The following is a 19,317-nucleotide window of genomic DNA, read 5'->3' on the forward strand; positions in this document are numbered from 1 at the left end:
GCCAGAGAATGGAACGCCGGTGTCACATTGCTAAACTTGATCTCCGCCACACAGTTAAGCTTAACACTCTGAAATGACTGGATCATCCCTACCATTGGCTAGGTTAATTAACCAAAGTTTTCATATTCCCCTCTGCTGCTTTACCTTTCAAATACATTGTTTCTCCCTTTTTTAACAACACACCTTTTATTAACCAAAATAACTCTTCTAAAATCTAATTAGGCATCACTTGAAAACACAGCATTTTAAACCTGACTTTAAATCTTTTTCAAACATAGATCTGTTTTTCTTTAGACCAAACAGCTCCTATGGCAGCCCAAAGGCTACAAAATAAAAAGGAGTCACAAAATAAAAGCATCAAAAAGAAAAAATAAATCAGACCTGACACTTCACTCATAAGACCTTCATCAAGTTATTGTGAAGTTAATCAAAGGGAATACAATTGTCACATTGTTTCTACAGCCAGAGAGACAAACCACATGGGCAAGATGTTACCTCTCCACTTCTAGTTCATCAGATAAGGTTTCCCAAAATATCCCTATCACCTTCACTCACAGATGAGGTTGAGATTTTGAAAAATAAAAACAGTTACCATCAGTGGAAATTTATTGCTCAGTTTGGACAAAAAATAAATGATCAATAACACTTACCCTTCCTCTGAAGATTCTACCACACTGAGGGAGTGAACCTCAATTTTCTAAATGTCAGCTTCCCTGCTCCAAGCACACTGCGTGTTCAAAAAAATTACTTACCTACACAAAATATTATCCTTTGAGATATTTATTATGTACTACCAGACCATGGGCATAAATATGCTAAAGGATTTGAGAACACAGTTCTGCCCCCACATCTAAACGGTGCCCACCTATGAATCACATGCACAGTCACAAACAGAACAGGCTCACATTTCTCTTAACCCAAAATCCTTCAAGGATTTCTAGACAGTGAGAGGAAATTTAGAGTCTGACACACATATATGGATAAGAACTCTAAGGAGAACCTGTAGATATGTTCTCTAATTCAATAATGCACCTTTCTGCTAAGTTCCTTCCTATATACATTCATTCAAATTGTCAGTGCCTCTGAACAGATGACCATTCCTGCGCACAAGTGGCAAGGCAAATTTGAAGCGCTTTAAGAAGCTTCTAACAGGTTCAGAAATTGTTAGATAGGAGACACATTCTCACCAAAGTAAAGTTATAGAGCACTCCTCTGAGTTAGTCCTCCAATTATTGAATAAGATCGTCAGTTAATACTCCTGTGCATTTAATTTTGATTGACCCTAAAGGATCCATGGGGTTTTTCTCCACATGGGAAACAATCTCTTATTAATCACTCCAGCAGACAGCAAAATACAACCACACCTTTGCATTTTTTCTTGCCAAAATACAGTGTCTCATGGCAACCGTCTCCGAAAATGAACAGAGAAGAGTTTGGGCAGTTGAGGAACAAAAACTCAACTAAGGAACTATTAAATGTCACTCATGTCACTCACCTCTTTAAATGTCAGCCTCTGTGAAATGAGAGGACAACAGCATATCCAAAAATGTGTGAAAGTAGAAGCAGATAAAATTACAGTACATCACTGGAAGCTCTGTGCATCACTAACTTTGCCCAGCACAAACTAAAACACTAGCGATGATTGGATGTGTCTTATTGTCTGTGCTTACCAAAACAGAGTAGGACAACTCACCATGTGAAAAAGGCATAAGCAAAGTTTGTTGGTCTCCTATCTGAGTCTGGGGAATTGACCACCATGAACACCAGGGGTCCCTGGAATACTGTAACCTCATTCGTGTGTGAACTAAAGGGGCTTCTCTCTGCAAATGAGAGAGGGTTTTTCATTTGTTGTTTGTTTTTAACAAAAGACTAAACTTCCCTAGGAAAACTGGAGATACAAACACAAAATGATCCCATAAGGATAAGTTCAGCAGCTGCAGACTTAGCTTTAAGAAAATCATAGGTTACTCTCCAAGCCAAAAGGCCCAAAGTCTCTTATTAGACACTTAGGAAAATGCCATCATAATAGAGTAAATCAAAAAAAGGCATGAGAAGAGGCCAATGTCAAAAGCCCTAAATTGTCCAAAAGGCAAAAAAAAAACCCATTTTAGCCCACAACATCGCTATCTCCTGGGTTTTGTGAAAGAAAATAAAAAGGTTTGACCTATCTCAGAGGTCTTAATAGCAGCTACCATGTAAAACGGGAGAAAAGAGGACAATCTATTTCCTTCATCCAGCCATACCAGAAGAGGTGCGTCCAGGAGTCCTTAAACAATCAAACTGAAAGAGCATTCCCAGGAAGGGTTAGCTTGAGGTTTTAGGGTCTCTATGGTGTCTCACAGAAGTAAGTGCCCTGCTTATCTGCAAGTCTTATAACCCTTTGAAAATTAGTGGATTCTGCAGACAAGTGCAAGTGGCTGTAAGGCAGACAGCACTTCCAAAGCTGTCAGTAGAAGTCTGGCAGAGTCTAAAACATTCAACAACAAAAAGGAAGAAAAGTTTTCACACCAAATTTTGGAAGCTACTGACTTGCCCACGCTCTTGTAGAAGTATAGGAGGGGATGAGAACTTACTGGCAACTCCAACAGAGAAGCCCAAGAAAGTTGAAAGGCTGGTACTTTTGATGAAAGAAAACACTCTGATCACAGCTGGCTGGTGAGAGAAAGATGTATCACACCACTTTAATTGACCACAGGCAAGGAGAAGGAACAGGCAGGAATGACAGGCATTGCCTTACATACACTCAGAAGACAGAGGCAGAAGACACTCCTCTTTTAAGCGCTTAGGTACACATATATGCACATGTGCATTATATCAGGACCTGAAGTATTCACTTTCCACAATAGCACAGTAAGATCTTTAGGCATAAGCAGCATAAGGCTTCCAAGAAATCCACAAGCCCTACCAGGAAGGATTTATTAGTAGATTTGTATCTTTAAACTTTGGGGTTTTATTTAAAATACAGGTCAAACAGTGGCAGTCCTGCAATTACGATTCAACATTAACTAACAAGGCACCTCTAAAGAAACATCATTTGGATGATGTGCTTTTCCTCACACCCCAAATTGTTGCAGCACATAGTTCTGTGCTACAACAAAATATGGCAAACCCATCCCAGCTGGTGAACATATTACAGTGGCAATTCCCACAGGCAGTGATATACCTCTGTCTGCCTTTCTGAAATCAGAACTTCCTGCTGCGCTTTTTCTACACATATTCTCTGATGACTGCCATGCAACAGAAAACACAGCAAGGCCACATCTTGCATAGCAGCAAAGTATTCCAGCTTCACGATAAACCTGTAAGATTACGATAGTTTTGCACTTTTGAGTTACTAGACACCTAGATCTCTAGTTCACTACCATGAACGGTACTAAACGTGGTGCAAAGTATTTTATACTTCATACTCCAATTCAAATGGAAATATACAGTATTATGTGGCCTTCACACAATTACTCTAGTATAGCCAAATACCTGTATCTGTGGTAAAATTCATACTTATTTCATATTTTGACTTTTATATCCAAAAGTGAATATAAAGAAAAATCTCATATATATTAACAAAGCCATCTCATACCAAAATATATCTGATTGGTAAGATCCATATCCATTTTATACAAGATCATGAAAAAAATTAACTACACAACACCAGTTTTCTTATGGAAAGACACTGTAAAGCAAAATCAAAACACCCTCAAGAACAACATCAAAACTGCATTACAGTCAAATTACTGACTGTAATTGAAACAACATCAAGAACAACATCAAAACTGCATTACAGTCAAATTACTGTAACAAACATTTATTTTCTTTGTGCTTTTTAATAGACTAAAATTTCCTTGCATTTGTACAATAAATAGAACCAGCAGCCTTCCAAAAGTGCTTTCAGTTACCATGAAGCTGCATCAAGAATCCAGTATACACACCTTGGTGCTTCCTCCACAACCTTCTGGTTTCTCCTTTGAATGGAGCATTCTCTTTCATTCAACCACAAGGCATTGCCATGTTTATCTGCCAAAACCTGAAACAATAACACACTGCTATTAACTAACAGATGTTAGAGATGGTCTTTTGACATAATACTATTATGAAGCATTTAGGGTTTGGGGGGTTTTTTCCCAATCTAAAAATAAAGCTTGGGAAAAAAGCTCATGTAGAAAATTAATTATATATCAAATACTAATTGAACATTCCTTCAAATTCTGAATAGGACTATTCTAAAGCCTCTACGTAGAGTCTGTAGAAAGCAAAAAACCCTCTCACTTCAAAATTTGATTTCTGAATTTTTGGGGTCTTCTTACAAAAGGCTGAAATAAGATTAAAACTACATTTTCAAGCATTTTAAATTGCATTGCATTATGAAATTACACAAAAGCAAACCAACAAAATAAACATCTCCAAGGATGCAAAATTTTGCTCCTGACTTTCAGAAAGAATGTCTAATGAAGCTTTCTCAGTAAGCAAACCACAATGTCCTGTCTTTAGTGAAGAAGAAGAAAAGAAGATCTTCAGAAACTTTGTTATCCTCATTAAGGAGAATTAAATTTGCAACTTCCTCAGTACTTTCAAAGGAAATTAAAGCAGTAGTTTCAAGAAATTTTTTTAAAAATCAAGAACTACAGTTCTTGGCTGCAGCCAAGAGGTAACAAAATCAAGTATCCAAATCCAGCTACATAAATTACACACTAGAAAAAAAGCCCAAAAGTTCAGCATAGCAGAACTCTTAATTAATTCTTCAACTTCAAACTAGAGGTGAAAGTAAGGAACTCTGTCCCTTTATGAAAGTGGTGGTATGATGCAGCCATTTCCAATACCAAATACTGGATTTGAAGATTCAAGTAGACTTCTTCCCATCTTATGATGATAACTCTACACTTGTTCTCAGAACAATTTCATTTAACACACACCACACCTGCTCCCTTTCTTCCTTATAAAATTTTTCTTCTAACCCATTTTTTTTCCATCTATCTTCCTGCTCTGATCTGCAGGAACCCATGACAATATTCATGCTTCATTCTTTAACAGTGAAGTTCTACACTGAAAACCGACAAGATAAAACAAGGAGACAATCTTCCTCAAACTGTGTGAACTCAACCATATCTACTCACATTTGTGACAAAGAATCTGTATTACTTATTATTCCTTTTAGTACCACAGAGCAAGTATGGCACCAGGCAAGATAAATCCTGCATCTATGACACCAATGGCTGCTAAGCCGTGAAAAATCTGGGGAGATGTGACTGAAAACGAGGCAGTGAACTCATGAAGACAACAAAAAACTATAACAACAACAACAAACCAGGTACTTCCTACCCAAATGCTCACCCATCCAATCCAGATGAGTGGAGCTCTACAGACTCATGGGGCCCTACAAGAAATCATTTGGGAGGCCCAAAGATTTTTGGACTCGTTTTTTATGGGGGTTATTTTAGTATTAAAGCAGTACCTTTAGAGCATAGCACGGTACTTGATGGAAAAATCACTGTTCTTTAAGTAGAATGATTCCTTATGAGCACTTCTGTTTCACTGTTAGAAAACCTACAACTTTCCACAGAATTCTGTCTCATCAAAACAAACAAACAAAAAAATCTTGGAACATTACAATAAAAACTGGTAATTGTGCTTCTCTCCTCTCTCTCCAGGTATTTTTTCTGAAGAGGATAATACATTTTTTCAATCCAAGCAGTAATTTTGGATTGAAAAGCAGGACATTTCTCATATCCTACTAAACTTCAGCAACCTGGACCTTAAAAGAAATGTTTTTCCATTATTAGTTAATGGAAAAAAGAGACATGCATGAACATCTACTATGAGAAAGTAGTTATAAATAGAACAAGCCAACAACATCTAGCATTAGGCTTTTACTTTTATTCTGTGTATGCCATTTTCGGCAAAGGAAACTAATCACAAAACAACTGTATTTCAGACAACATTTGCAGCATACTGAAATCATCACCTGTGAGAGGACATGAGATTCCAGTACATATCTCACTAAAAATGCATGTCCCAGCTACAGCTTTTGTTTCTAATATCTAAATATTCATAACAGAAAATGCCCTGTTTTGCAGGATTAGATGATTATGACATTAGTCGATGCTGTGTACATCTACATGCCAAAATAATTAAGTATTATGCAGTGGAATCCCTCCTACATGATTCAGCAAAATTCTGTTTCCAGTTGCAGGATTGTTGTTTAGCCAAGTAGTAGACATTCCATGTACCCTTACTTTAAACCTTTTATCAGATACTTCAGGAGAACAAGACTTCAAATCAGTTCAAGCATAAAGTGTATTTGGACTATTTTCCTGTTAATTGTTTTAGTCTTTTCTCATGTTTTACAAAGTGATTGTTTTATACCTAGACACAGGAAATTTCTTATTTAACAATTTTAAGTACCAGTGCTTTGGAGAAATATAAGAAAGCTAAAAAAAGTTCTATTTAAAAGTTACTGCTAAATTAATAAATATTTGGCATCTGGTCTCAAATTGTTTGTATATTCACCAGTTTGAAAATGAACCAAGGTCAACGTCCTAAAGCTGATTAGAACATGAAGTTAAAATGATATGCTATGATATTGTTAAAAAGTACCATCAAAGTGCTTATATAAGGAAAACAACATTCACTGTATACCCACTATAAATAAAACTATAAATTATTAATAGCAAAGCCATTTTGTTGAAATTACTCAACAGTTCCTAAATACAGTACTGCTTAATTTTTTTGGGGTAGCCTTTTTTTAAACCCAAAGGAATCTAGACTGTGTAAAATCTGCCCTGAACTCATGGAAGTATGGAGGAACCAATCTCATCTAACTTTTGTCATTGAAGAATCAGTAGGAACCTGCTGAATCTCCCAAAACCGCATGCACTGAAAGAAAGAGATCTTTAAGGCATGGTGATCTCCACATAAAATAAAAAGATCATAAAATAAAAAAACAAGCAGCCAAAAATTATTAGCCATAGCAAGAGAACACAGAAAGATGCTCTAGCAATCTGACCTCTTTTGAACCCCAAGATCAATGCTGAAACTGAGAGTTCACGATATACCTTTACATGACCCTTCAATAGACGATAAGGTGGGGTTTAGATTTCATTTTTACACCATTTTTCATTTTGCTGTTTCACTGTTTACAGACTATTTCTTCATGTCTCTCTTCCTTCTTCACTTCTCCCCCTCTACTCCTCTCTGCTGAGACTGTACTGGGAGTACTACACCCAGCTCTGGAGTCCTCAGTACAGGAAAGACATAGACCTGTTGGAACAGGTCCAGAGTAGAGCCGCAAAAATGATCAGAGGGACTGAACACCTCTCCTGTGAGGAAAGGCTAAGAGAGTCGGGGTAGTTCAGCCTGGGAAAAAGAAGGCTCTGGGGATACCTAATTGCAGCTTTTCAGTACTTAGAGGGGGGCTGATAAGAAAGATGCAGACAAACTTTTTAGCAGGGCCTATAATGACTGGAAAAGGGGTAATGGCTTTAAACTACAAAATAATAGATTTAGACTAGATATAAGGGAGAAATATTTCTTTTTGAGAGTGGTGAAACAATAGAACAGGTTGCCTAGAGAGATGATGGATGCCCCATCCCTGGAAACATTCAAGATCGGGATGGACAAGGCTCTGAGCAGCCTGATCTAGTTGAAGATGTCCCTGCTCATTGCAGAGGGTTGGACTAGATGGCTTTTCACAATCCCTTCCAGCCCAAATCATTCTAGGATTCTATGATATGCAAGTTAGCCCCATAGGAAGCACCAGGCTGGGGCACACATCTGGCAGAGTGAAAAATGTTAAATATTTCTCTCTTATAAATCATTTCATACTATCAAATTTACTGTTGTTGTTTCACTTAGTTACTGAGATACTTCAGGCTCTCACTATCTAAAAAAAAAATCCAACAACCACATGTCACAACGCAGAAAGGGTTTAGATTTTGGACAAAAAAATTAAATTTCTGTGTAAAAAGTGAAATTTCTGTTGAGGAAATGAATATGCTCTGTATAGATTTCTTGTCAGGAAATACCTCAAGGCTATTGACAAACACAATTCAGTTACCTACATAAGATCAAACATCACAAATTTTTAAATCATCATTTTGGGAGTGAGTGCCTAAAAGAAACAACTTTTGGTCTGCATTAGCTGACCTGACTTAACTCTAAATCCAATAAATGATAGAAATGGTAATAATGCAGAAGTTAGAGAGAATACAACTGATTTTGAACCACAAACTGCCCAAAATGGGACACAAATCCTCCTGAATTCCCAAGGAGAATTAGATACTTCAGAGCAGAATTCCAAAATACTGAAAAAAACACCTAGACCTTGCAAGAAATTGTTAAGCATGGCAGTTCTTGAACTCCTTCATTCTCTGCTGCATTCAAGCACTCCAACAGGATCCAGAGTTCAAATCTCCAGCCTTCAGAACAGATGCCTATAACATTTTTTTTCTCCCCCAACAAACTGAGCACAGCTCAGTCTTCCTGCTAAAGAAAGGCTAGAGAATAAAAACAGGAAGGCTGTATTGTACATGATAGCCATGTAGCTTGAGCAATGACCCAAGACACCGGAAAACACAAGACTCTAGGCCTTTTTTAGTGGAGTGTTTGAAACATCATGAACTTTGATTTATTTATGAGTTAAAACCTCATTAAATAAATACACAGTACTTAATAGTAGCAATAGTAGTAATAGTACAAACCTGGATTTCTATGTGACGAGGGTTATCAATGAACTTCTCTATCAGTAAGCGATCATCACCAAAACTTGAAGCAGCTTCTTGAGATGAAAACCTAAAACCTTCCCTTAAATAATGAAAACAAAAATAATAATCACCTGTATTTTAAAAGTTAAGTCCTGAAGCATACAAGAAAGAACACTTACTCATTTCAGTAAACAGTCAATCTTCACTAATCAACACACATATCCGAAAACCAAGTTATAACATTTGCATTTGATTCTGTAATGGGTATCCCTTTTTTCATGCTTTTCTTACAAAGACAAAAAAAAAAAAAAAAAAAAAAGGTCAAACCAAACCATTCTCAAAGCACAAAAAATTTCAGTGTGTTTAAAAAGCCTGAACATTTACAACAATTTTTATTCATTTTCTTTGTTGGCATTTTCTTCTGCAAAAGTAATAAAGTAATAGAATTTTAAGACCCAGTAATCACAAAGTACTTGTTATACAGAAGTAAAGGTGAAGCTCACCATTACCTACAGCACACTGCCCTCAATACTCAAGAACAGCAGAGGTTGGTTAGTTGTGCATTAAAGAACTGCAAATGTAATATAGAAAATTCCACCACTGAACACAACCTAAAGGTGCAGTACTTGACTTCACAGAACACACCAGCTGTATTAGCAGATTTTCCCTGCCTTAAAGCATAAGTGAGTGTTATATGCAGCATTCTGTATGCTTCCCTCTGTTTCTTCTTTTACATACATAGTTAAACAAAATAAAGATACTTTATTTATTAACTTTTTTTTCTCTAAATAGCAGAAAGAATACTCCTTGGCTCAAAACCTCTGACAGCTCCACGAACAGCTTTCTCAGGGTGAGATAGAGCATAATGCAGAGACCCAAAGGCTTCACTGAGATTTTCTACAGGCTCTGTAAGCGGTATATTAGTCCCATTCATGTTGATACATATGAAAAACTTGGTCAAATGTCTGTGTGACTGACTACTGAAACACAGCATCCCCGACATTTGTGCCCAGAATAAGAACTACAGCACAACTGAGTTGAAGTTTTCATGCTTTCCACCTCTTGGATGTAGTTAACCCAGACCATAGACTCACAAGATAGGTAAATTTACAGTAGAGAAAAGTGTGTATTTAGAAGTGTATCTTCACCTTCTTTCAACATTACGGGATAATACATGTTGTAATTTTGAGACATTATACTTAATGTACAACTTTCCTAAGTTCATATTTAACTTCAATATATTTAATTACCTAGTTAAGAGAAAAAAGGGACATCAAAATTAGCGATTCTGTGCACTACCTGATCTGTCAAAAAAAAAAAGTGCTGTAACAAACAGCCATACACAGTGTTTCTTATTGAAACAGATTTACAGCTATTTTAACTCCTACATCAAAGGCTCTGTTTTGCTTTGTAAACATTTTTGTGTCACAGTTTTATGCACAATTATTCACAACTGACTTTTTCTTTCACCGAAGGATGTGTGCTATTGCACTTTAGAAATCTAAACTGCAATACTTGTTAAAAAAAGACAGGTGCCTAATCATCTCATCCATACATCTGTAAACCTTTTTAAATTAGGAACGACTATCTCAGATATTCTGAACTTGTTTTATCTTACAAATCTGTGCGGTTGAAATTGTCCAGTGATAAAAATTACTTCCAACTAGCTGTGAGGAAAAAAATTGCTGGCAAGAATGAAAAAGCAGAGCAGGCTTTTTAGGGAGGCTCTGTAATCTCAATGCAAGACCCAATCAGGCAAAGTTCTAAGCAACCACCTTTAAACTGAGTGTTGATGTTATTCAGAGGATGAAGCTGGACGGACGAGATGCTGTCTCAAGATCCCTTCAAACATGCACAACTACAAAGAGGAAAAACAGGATCTCTCTAAGGTTCCCCTCTATCCCTACAGTACATTTACTCACGCTGAAGTTTAAGTTGTACAAAAGCATTACTGATGTTGCCACAAGCCTTCCTGAGGTTGTCTGAAGTGAAACAGCCATGCCAACTTTCTGCCTCCAGCTCTGAGATCAGCAGTGCTGCTTTAATTAAAACAATTTTCTTTCAAGGCAGTCAGACATTAACAAAAGACTGTACTCATTATGTAGAATTTCAGTTTTCAGTATCAGGAAATAGTAAAATAAAATGTTTTTTCTCGTCAAGGCCAGCATTAGAAGGGCCATCTAGTTAAAAAGTAGATGTTTGATAATCATTAGTATAGTAGAAGCCCTCTAAAGCCCTAACAAGTAGCCAATAGATACTCAAATGTTGTTGATTTTGCACACAAAAACCAATATCCATTGCTTCAAGCTTAACTCCAAATTTAAAAAAAAATCCTAAAATTATCTAGTCACAGCATTTATGTATGTTTACATATGTAGATGGCATGTGAATATGTGGGTTTTTTAAAAAATATGGGTTTAGGAAACACTGTTCTTCACTCATCCAATGAGATTCCTTCCCCTCGCTTGAATAGCACATACCTGTGCAGGACAGACCAAAGATGTCAAGCCCATACACTCCCATTTTTGCACAGTAGTTTGAAAGGCCAAGTGCAATGCTTCGGTAAAATAATAAAACTCAGTGCACAGGCTTGTCATAGGTAATGCTATTGAGTTTTTTATTGTCCTCTTATACTGCACACTTCATATTTCCTTTGTTTTCGGAGGTGGAGGACTCAGAATGATTTGCTACTTATTATTCCATATTAACTTCTTCAAGTCCCACTGCTCATTCCTTCAGAGCCATTGGAAGATTACAGCATCAGGGGAAAAAAAGTAATTTCAATCAATGCTTCTAAAGACAGGCAGGAAACTGCAGAAAATTACTATTTCAGACTACAAAAACAAATTTACTAGTAGTAGTCCCCACATGTCCTGCTGCACCATTCCAGTGAAGAGCAACAACTGTGGAACAGCAGAAATAAACACAGCATGGCACCACAAGACCACAGAAAAGAAATTATAAGGGGTTCTTGGAATCTGAGAACAGATGTTTGATTTATGTTCATAAAATTGGCCTTAGCACCAAGAAAGAATTTCAGAAACAGGACAATTTACATTTTCCTGTTACTATAGGTTAAAAGACAAAATCTTTCATCTCTCTAAATATCTGTTGCTGGAAGCTGCCTTGGTAAAAATTTTCAAAACAGATACCCAGAAGCAAGACTTCAATATCTAGGAAAAGTTACAGAAGAAGCGACAATAGGGAGAAATCACTAACACAAAACTCCAAATTTTTCAAAGGTAAATCTTAAAAAATAATTTAGTACAAATTCCCAGCTTGGAGGTTATCATGCCTGCAGCTGAAGCTACTAGCTAAAGAAACTAATTTCTACATACACGTTCAGAGTTTAAAACATGGGCCAATAGCTCCTGTACAATGACCTCCGATACTGAACCTACAAGCCAGTAAGTGCCTTTACGTGCAAAGATCCATCATAACCTCTGCCAGAAAGTTTCAATCTGTTCTTTGGAAATGATAGAGTCCTGAATTTAATTCCTTTTCAGAGGTGCCAGCACAGTCCTCTTAGCACCTTTTAGATTTAACATTACAGTATAAGGACAAGGCTTGCATAACTAACCACAGTTACTAACCATAACTCCAAATAATGAGGACCTGAATGATACTTCAGAATTGAACTGGGCTCGATGATCCTTGTCCTTCCCATCCAATTCAGGATATTCTATCATTCAAAAGCTTTCCATAAACAAGGCAAGCAGCTCAAATTATCATTAAATAGGACTGAGTCAAAGTAATATCACTAAATTAATTTATTGATATGCAAATGTACATAAAAGACTATCCCTAGCTAGCTTCTACTGGTACCAATCAGCTCTACCAGGTGACTTTCTAAACCATAACCACAGCCTTTCTCCAAGTTAAGTCAGCAATTATGATTTTAGATCCACTTTTCATTTAAAACAGTTACTTTAATCAAGCTCCTTTGCTCCTTTCTGAGCTAAACAAGAAATGAATGCCTTCCTTTCAAGTCCAACAGATGCAACTGCTGCCTGAACAAGATCAAGGCAGTAATTTTGGATTCTAAAGCAGTAGCAACAAAGTATCCTTTTAAGAAAGAAGGTTATTCTAGATCTTCATTCTAATGCACAAAACATTATTTTCCTATTTGGATTTGAATACAAATGGACTAGAGAGAGCAAGGTACAAATAAACCCACCATGTTTTCTTTAAATCTAAAATTTAACTGCTAGACATTCACTGTTCTTTCATCCAGCTTTTAGGTTTTGACAAACAAAAATTTAATAGGGGACAGAAAAACGACAAGGAAGTCATGCAGGTGACTAAATTAAACTAATGAAAATTTCAGTTGTACTTTGAGTTGACTCCAGCAATTGTGCTGCTCTCTCTGTGCAGAAAGGAAAACATTCATGTTATTTTGGATCAAATAGGCTTTTCATTACAAGTCTTTGAAAAATCAGAAAATACGTTTTTCTGTAAGATCAGCAGCACATGGAGTTGAAATCAGGCTCCTCGCTGCCAGAATATCAGCAGAGAATGGACTGTAAAATTCTGAGTCAACACCAAAGCATCATGAAACGTTCAGGATTCTGACAACGAGTAAGACATAAAAACATCTGTGTGTTGAAACACATGTTGTTTGAAAACAGACAAAAGTACAATAGTTTGCTGATACAAATACTTTAAACACAGAAGGATGCAATTATTAGCGCACATTCTGGTAACACCGTATGTGTTTCCACGTATGAATCATCAGTCTCATCAACTTTAACAGAACTAATGGCATGCATTAATGTTTGTGAATCAGGGCAAATAAATATTCTACCTAATACAGAGAATTAGTAAATCAGCATTCTGAAAGGCATACAGCAAAATGTTATTTACACTCTAAATTTACAGTCTAACATTGGACTAACAGCAGACGTAAGTGTTGGTTTTTTACTTAAATTAATGGATGATGTTCTGTAAGGTTTGTGCAAGAAATAATTAGAAATAGGCACACGCAAACTTCCAAAGTATATTGCTCACTCTACTAAAAGGATAAAACCAAATAATATCCAATTTCTCCATCTAACATTTCATATCTGCTCAACTGTCAGCTCAAAATGGCTTAATGGGACTTCAGTAACTGCAGCATTCATCAAGGCAAGCTTTTGGACAGCATCTCACCTGGTCTCTTCATCATCCCAAGCGATTCTCATGCCTTTCCCACCACCACCTGCTGAGGCCTTGATCATGACAGGGTAGCCTAACAGCAGGGAACAATTAGACAGAAGTTCAAACTTTGTTCAGTTGGTCAGAGGCACATGACAACTGACCACATGTCCAATAAAGCCAGTAGACAATAACTTCGTTTATTAAAACACTTTGTTTGCAGGGAGAACAGAGGAGAATTTTTTCTTTTCAAAACTTAGCTGTCAGTGCAGTAATTTCTACAGCCAAGAAAGGCTGTCTTCTCCAATTCATTTATACTAAAAAAAACACTGAATGAATTATTCCCAAATAATGAAGTGATTTATGAATAAGGCATTTGACCTTTTCAGCTCACATTTCTTTAGGAACAAAATTTTTTTCCTTTGTTGCTGCTTAAATAATTTTTTTTTAATTAATAGCAAAAATGAGTAGATAATAAATTAAGTCTAAAGACTGAGTAAACAAATATGTATCTTATCAACACTTCTAGTGCAGTACATTATAAGTAACAGAGCAGCTCAAGACCTGTGCTTCTTAGACATTATGTAATAGTATCAGAAAAGTATTGCTTTTTTTTTTACAATAAAAAAAAGTATCCTCCCCAAACTGACAAGTAGTAAGAAAAAACAAGCAGTATAAATCTGACAGCATTGTACATAACCGGCAATATCTTACTTGTAGAACAAGATACTATAATACAGATATAAGGCAGGACCTTCATTTTCTGAAAGTTAGAAAATTACAGTAACAAAGTACACCGTTTAAATGAAGATTTAGTAATGATTGTTTCTCTTTTAATTCAATCTTTTCATTCAAAGCAACTTCCTGCAACAATTTCTTCATACCAGAGAACTTCACCTTTCTCTACACGAACATGTAGAAAACTAAAAATTGAGGATCTGATTAAAATGCTTTTGACATTTCTAGGATACCAGAAAATTCTTCATGCCTTTGGTCTCCAGTATGTTTAATGAAAATCACAACATTAAGGCAAATATCAGACCAGTTGATATTGTCTGGCAAGAAGAGTCTATCAGTCCTTGAGAATTGAAGAAACATTCTATAAAAGGCTTTGATCTGGGGACAGAAAGAGACATTTGAATATGGTTCCTAGAAGTGGTCCAGTCTACTGTCATATGTGTTACTGGTATTTACAGTTTCTTTCTGGAATGTAGATCTACCCTTGCTCTGTCAAGTGGCAGCAATACAATATGCCCACCTCTCCTTCATAGTGATCTAACTGAAAGGAGGTTCAGGAGAAGATAATTAAAACCAGCAAGATCTAGAAAACCTTTTTTTTAATTAAAAAGTCTGAAATAGATACCGAAAAAAAGGCATGAGACAAGCATAAGAAACAGTAGTGTTGATTGGAAGGCAGGAAAGGAGCAACAATACAAGAGAACTTTAAATTAACAAAGAAAAAAAAAATCAATAAAATAGTTTCCAACTTAACACATTATTAGACTGTGAAACCCCAGGCTGTAAAGCATTCACATGGCTGAAAGCTGTAGAGAGGTAATAGTTAAGCATATGTAGAGCACAAACCAAGCTCCTATAGGCATGCATTACCAAAAGGCTATAAATCTTCATGCCTTGGAGTCTAAAGTAGTCTCTGGTTACAACGTATGAGGTTAAGACCAAACAGAGCCATGCAAATAACCTTTCTAGAGTCTCTCTTAGATTTTCTTATGAAATACCTGATACTACCCATAGAGGGGTACAGGATAAGTCAAGTAACAATGAGTTTGATCCAGGCCTCTACAATCTCAGAGGTTAAAGGCAAAATAACTCTAGATTACGTGCAGCAACAGTGAAGTTCAGCCAGTTTTCATGGAATTCAGTATATGCAATATCTACACAGGAGCATTTTATTGATGCTGTAGCTGCATTTCCAGATCCCTGGCAGCTACCAGGCTCCTACACAAGCCACTGGATATCTTGAAATAAAGGAAAAATCACATCTTGTATAACTTTTATGCAAGAAATGAGATTTTACTGGATAATACTAGCAAATCTCTAGCAATACTATCCCCATCTGGAGACCCTGTCCAACCCAAATAGCTGAAAGACTGAAATTTTGAAACAAACATTGTTTTCAACCTTATTATGGCAATTTCCATCACCTAATCTATCTTATTCAGTGTTACCTATACTTGAAAAAATCATCATCAATTGTGCTACCAATTTCAGTCTAACAATATCAGTCTCTTGAATGGTTTGCTGATTTTAATTCTGTAAGCAGACTCTAGTCCTAATTTACTGTTCTTTAGTTTCAAAAGCAAAACAGGTGTGCTGAAAGTGAGCCTCAGTGAGTCTTTATATGCTCCAAAATGTAATTCATATATGACAATTCACATGATTAAATTATCAGAGAGTATACATGGGCTACCAGTATCATTCATCAAGTACGGGACCACGTTGCTTCCCCTCCCTCCCACCTTTTATGTACAGCGATTATACGTCAACCACGCTTGTAGGCAAGGCAGTTAAAGACTCCCAAGAGCCACTATATAATTAAAATAAAGTTGGGGTTTTTTTAAAGTAAGGCCTGTTTTGAAAAAATGCATGCAACTTCTCATGTTGAGAAGTAAAAATTGCAACAGACTTCTACATGTTAGCACGTAAATTAGCCAGTCCCCTGAAAATAAGGGTACTGGAGCTTTTGCTCAAATATGAGGTTACACACTCCTTGCTCTTGGTGGCACTGAACTAAACTTTAGAGCAGCTCTTTAGCCAATAGCAAACACTGAAAGAAAGGTTTTGTAAAATTTAAGTTTTGCACGCATATTGGGTATAGGATACTGGGATCAGAATGCATTACTCAACACTCCCCACTTTCGTACTACTCAGCAGCAATCAAAATTGCTTAAGTATGTTCATGTGGATTGGTTGGATTAGTTGTGGGAAGGGAGAGGCATGCAAATAATTTCTAACACCATTTATAAGTACCCACAACAACAGCAATGAAAAGACTCACAAAGCAGACAAATTTTTGAGTAGGTATTAGGTTTTCAATTCTTCCCTCAAATTAGATGCCAATTTATGTGAAATTAAAACTGCATATGAGATTAAAACCTATTCTTGTTTTACATTCTCGTGATGCCTCTTAAAGATGGGTCTAAAGATCTTAGGAGGCAAGAAGCTAAAAAGCTGTCAAACTTGAAGATCACCGCACCTACTTTTGCTGCTAAATAGGTACTATTAAGTTAGGACTGCTTGTTTCCAGGACAGTTACTATTCTGAGAATCTGAATGATAAAAGGAGTAAACAAACTTCTGATGTCCCACAGCTGTTAGCTCCCAGAACTTTGCCACCGTGGCTTTTAGATGTCATCTAACCATGTTTATAAAGCTGCAGATAGTAGACCACAGCACACATTGTGCAATACCAGTTTGAACAATATTGCATGTGGTGATATCAGATTCTTTTCAATATCCATTATTAAAAGCTAGCACTAACTAAACCCATGTCAAATGAAACATGACAAAAAACCATCTTTTTCACCTCTTCAGTTTTGTACAGACTTTCATTTAGTTTTAACTGACTGCACTTCATAGCTGTTCAATCCTTTTTTAAAATAGAGGAGTCAAACTTTCTGGAGTTTCATCAATGCTTCAGAATCAAGAAGCCAACAGTTCTTAATGTACAACTCTACACACAGACCTAAAAGCAGCATGGGAAAAGGGCCAATGTAATTAAGCACTACAGAAAGGATCACAAGAGCAAAATAGCCCACACCAGCAGAGAAGAGAGACTCTAGAAAGGAGCCAATACAGCAATTTGTGCCTGAACTTCTTCCAATTTCCGATTTAGCTTAGTATCTGTGTCACATTCTCTCCTGACAACTCAGGAAAATCTCTCAAATCAGGGGCAAAAAGACGGTTTCCTTCCCACACCTAGAAAATGTGTATCCATAGATAATAGGCACTGAAACAGGTAAAGGCTTGTTTCTCAACCCTGAGGTGCCATGCTCCACTACTACAGGATCTTGGGCCAGAACACAGCAGGGAGAAGCAGGAAAAAAACACAGGCAGCAAGAGAGCATCAAACAGAGTTTTAGCGTTTTAAGCGCTAACCCATGGTTATTTTTTTAATAATTTCTTAAGCCTTCTTAGAAGACTGAAACTCTGGATTAGTGAAATCAGAAAACAATCTGAAAGTATTCCATTGCATGTCAAGTGCTTTATACACAAGGACAAATACATTATATATATATATATATATACAAGACACTATAATTTCATTCAATCTTAAATCAAAATTAAAATCACTACATTTTACTCTGGTCAGTGGTTACAATTAGACAGAAGCTTAACCCAACTCATCAACTTGTTGAAACATGAGGGGAGAAAAAGCTAGAAGGGACGTTTTTCTTTCACTACATGGTATCATAGTACAAACCCTTCTTGTATCAAAACAGTTTAAGAATTTTCCATCTAAATAAAGCACCACCCAGCTGTCTGTAATCGACTTTATTATCATAGATTTAAGACTGCCTTGATAAAATGACCTCTGAAGTGCTACTGATATCAAAGACAGGAACCAGTCAACAGAACACTGAAGAACTCAGAGGAAAATTAAAAAAGAATGTATTCTAAAGGGTGTCTAGAAAGCCTTCCTTCTATACTTCTAGTATGCCTTCTAACTTATACTCATCAAAACTGTTTAAAAAATACTTGCAGGAAATCTTTAAAACACAAGAGCAAGAAAGACTATTGAAGAGAAACTGAACTGAAATAAAGTCACAACACTATGTGACTAAACCCAATTTTATTTACCATTCTCCTCTGATTGTTCCAGTTTGATTAATAATCTCTTTCTTTTGGTAATGACAGTGATCAGTTATCATTGGATTTCACAACAAGGACAAAGCCTGACCCAAAGAAATGCTGACTTCAATTGTGTCAGCCTAAAAGTCAGCCAAGCCTAGGAGGGGTTTCAGGGCAGTTAACCAGTGCAGGGTAAAAGGCCCAACTTAAAGAGGAAAGATCTTACACTGCTTAGAAGTTATCTGTAGAGGTGTAAGTCCCGCTTTATCTGGCACATAAAGGCACAGCAATAGCTTTTGACACAGGTGAAAAGCTGTTTATCTACCTGTGATAAACCTAAACAGCTTCTCATGGTTACAGTCTCAAAGGGAAAATTAAAGGAAAATAATACATCTTACTGTATTAGATTCTTCTTCTAGAAAGCATTTAAAAACATGCGTAATTTCAAGTATGTGGTTTAGTATTTTCACTAATATCAAGCTTTAGTAAATAAAAGCCAAAACTCATTAAACACACATTACACTTAACCTTCATCAAAATGAGTCCCAGACTCATTTGCTGGTTGCTCTTTTCACCGTTCTACAAGATAATTCTGAAGCTGAATAGTGACTTTATTCCAGTAAGCACGGAAGGCTGGTGCTCTGGAGCATATTCAAGCTAGCTACAGTCCACACAGTGATGAA

General features: G+C 36.5%; 1 protein-coding gene across 2 annotated transcripts in view; it reads right to left on the reverse strand.

Annotated features, from left to right (window-relative positions):
• PCCA (propionyl-CoA carboxylase alpha subunit) overlaps positions 1-19,317 on the reverse strand; it is a 275,875-nt gene that overhangs the window by 172,328 nt on the left and 84,230 nt on the right. For both annotated transcript variants that reach the window (XM_017733890.1, XM_017733951.1), the window contains exons 9-11: positions 13,842-13,920; positions 8,691-8,793; positions 3,927-4,021 (exon numbers count right to left, since the gene is read on the reverse strand). In XM_017733890.1, the coding sequence (XP_017589379.1) occupies positions 3,927-4,021; positions 8,691-8,793; positions 13,842-13,920 (277 nt within the window). The remainder of the gene's footprint in view (positions 1-3,926; positions 4,022-8,690; positions 8,794-13,841; positions 13,921-19,317) is intronic.

This window comes from Corvus brachyrhynchos, unplaced genomic scaffold, assembly GCF_000691975.1.
Source record: "Corvus brachyrhynchos isolate BGI_N302 unplaced genomic scaffold, ASM69197v1 scaffold1120, whole genome shotgun sequence".
Lineage (NCBI taxonomy): Eukaryota > Metazoa > Chordata > Aves > Passeriformes > Corvidae > Corvus > Corvus brachyrhynchos.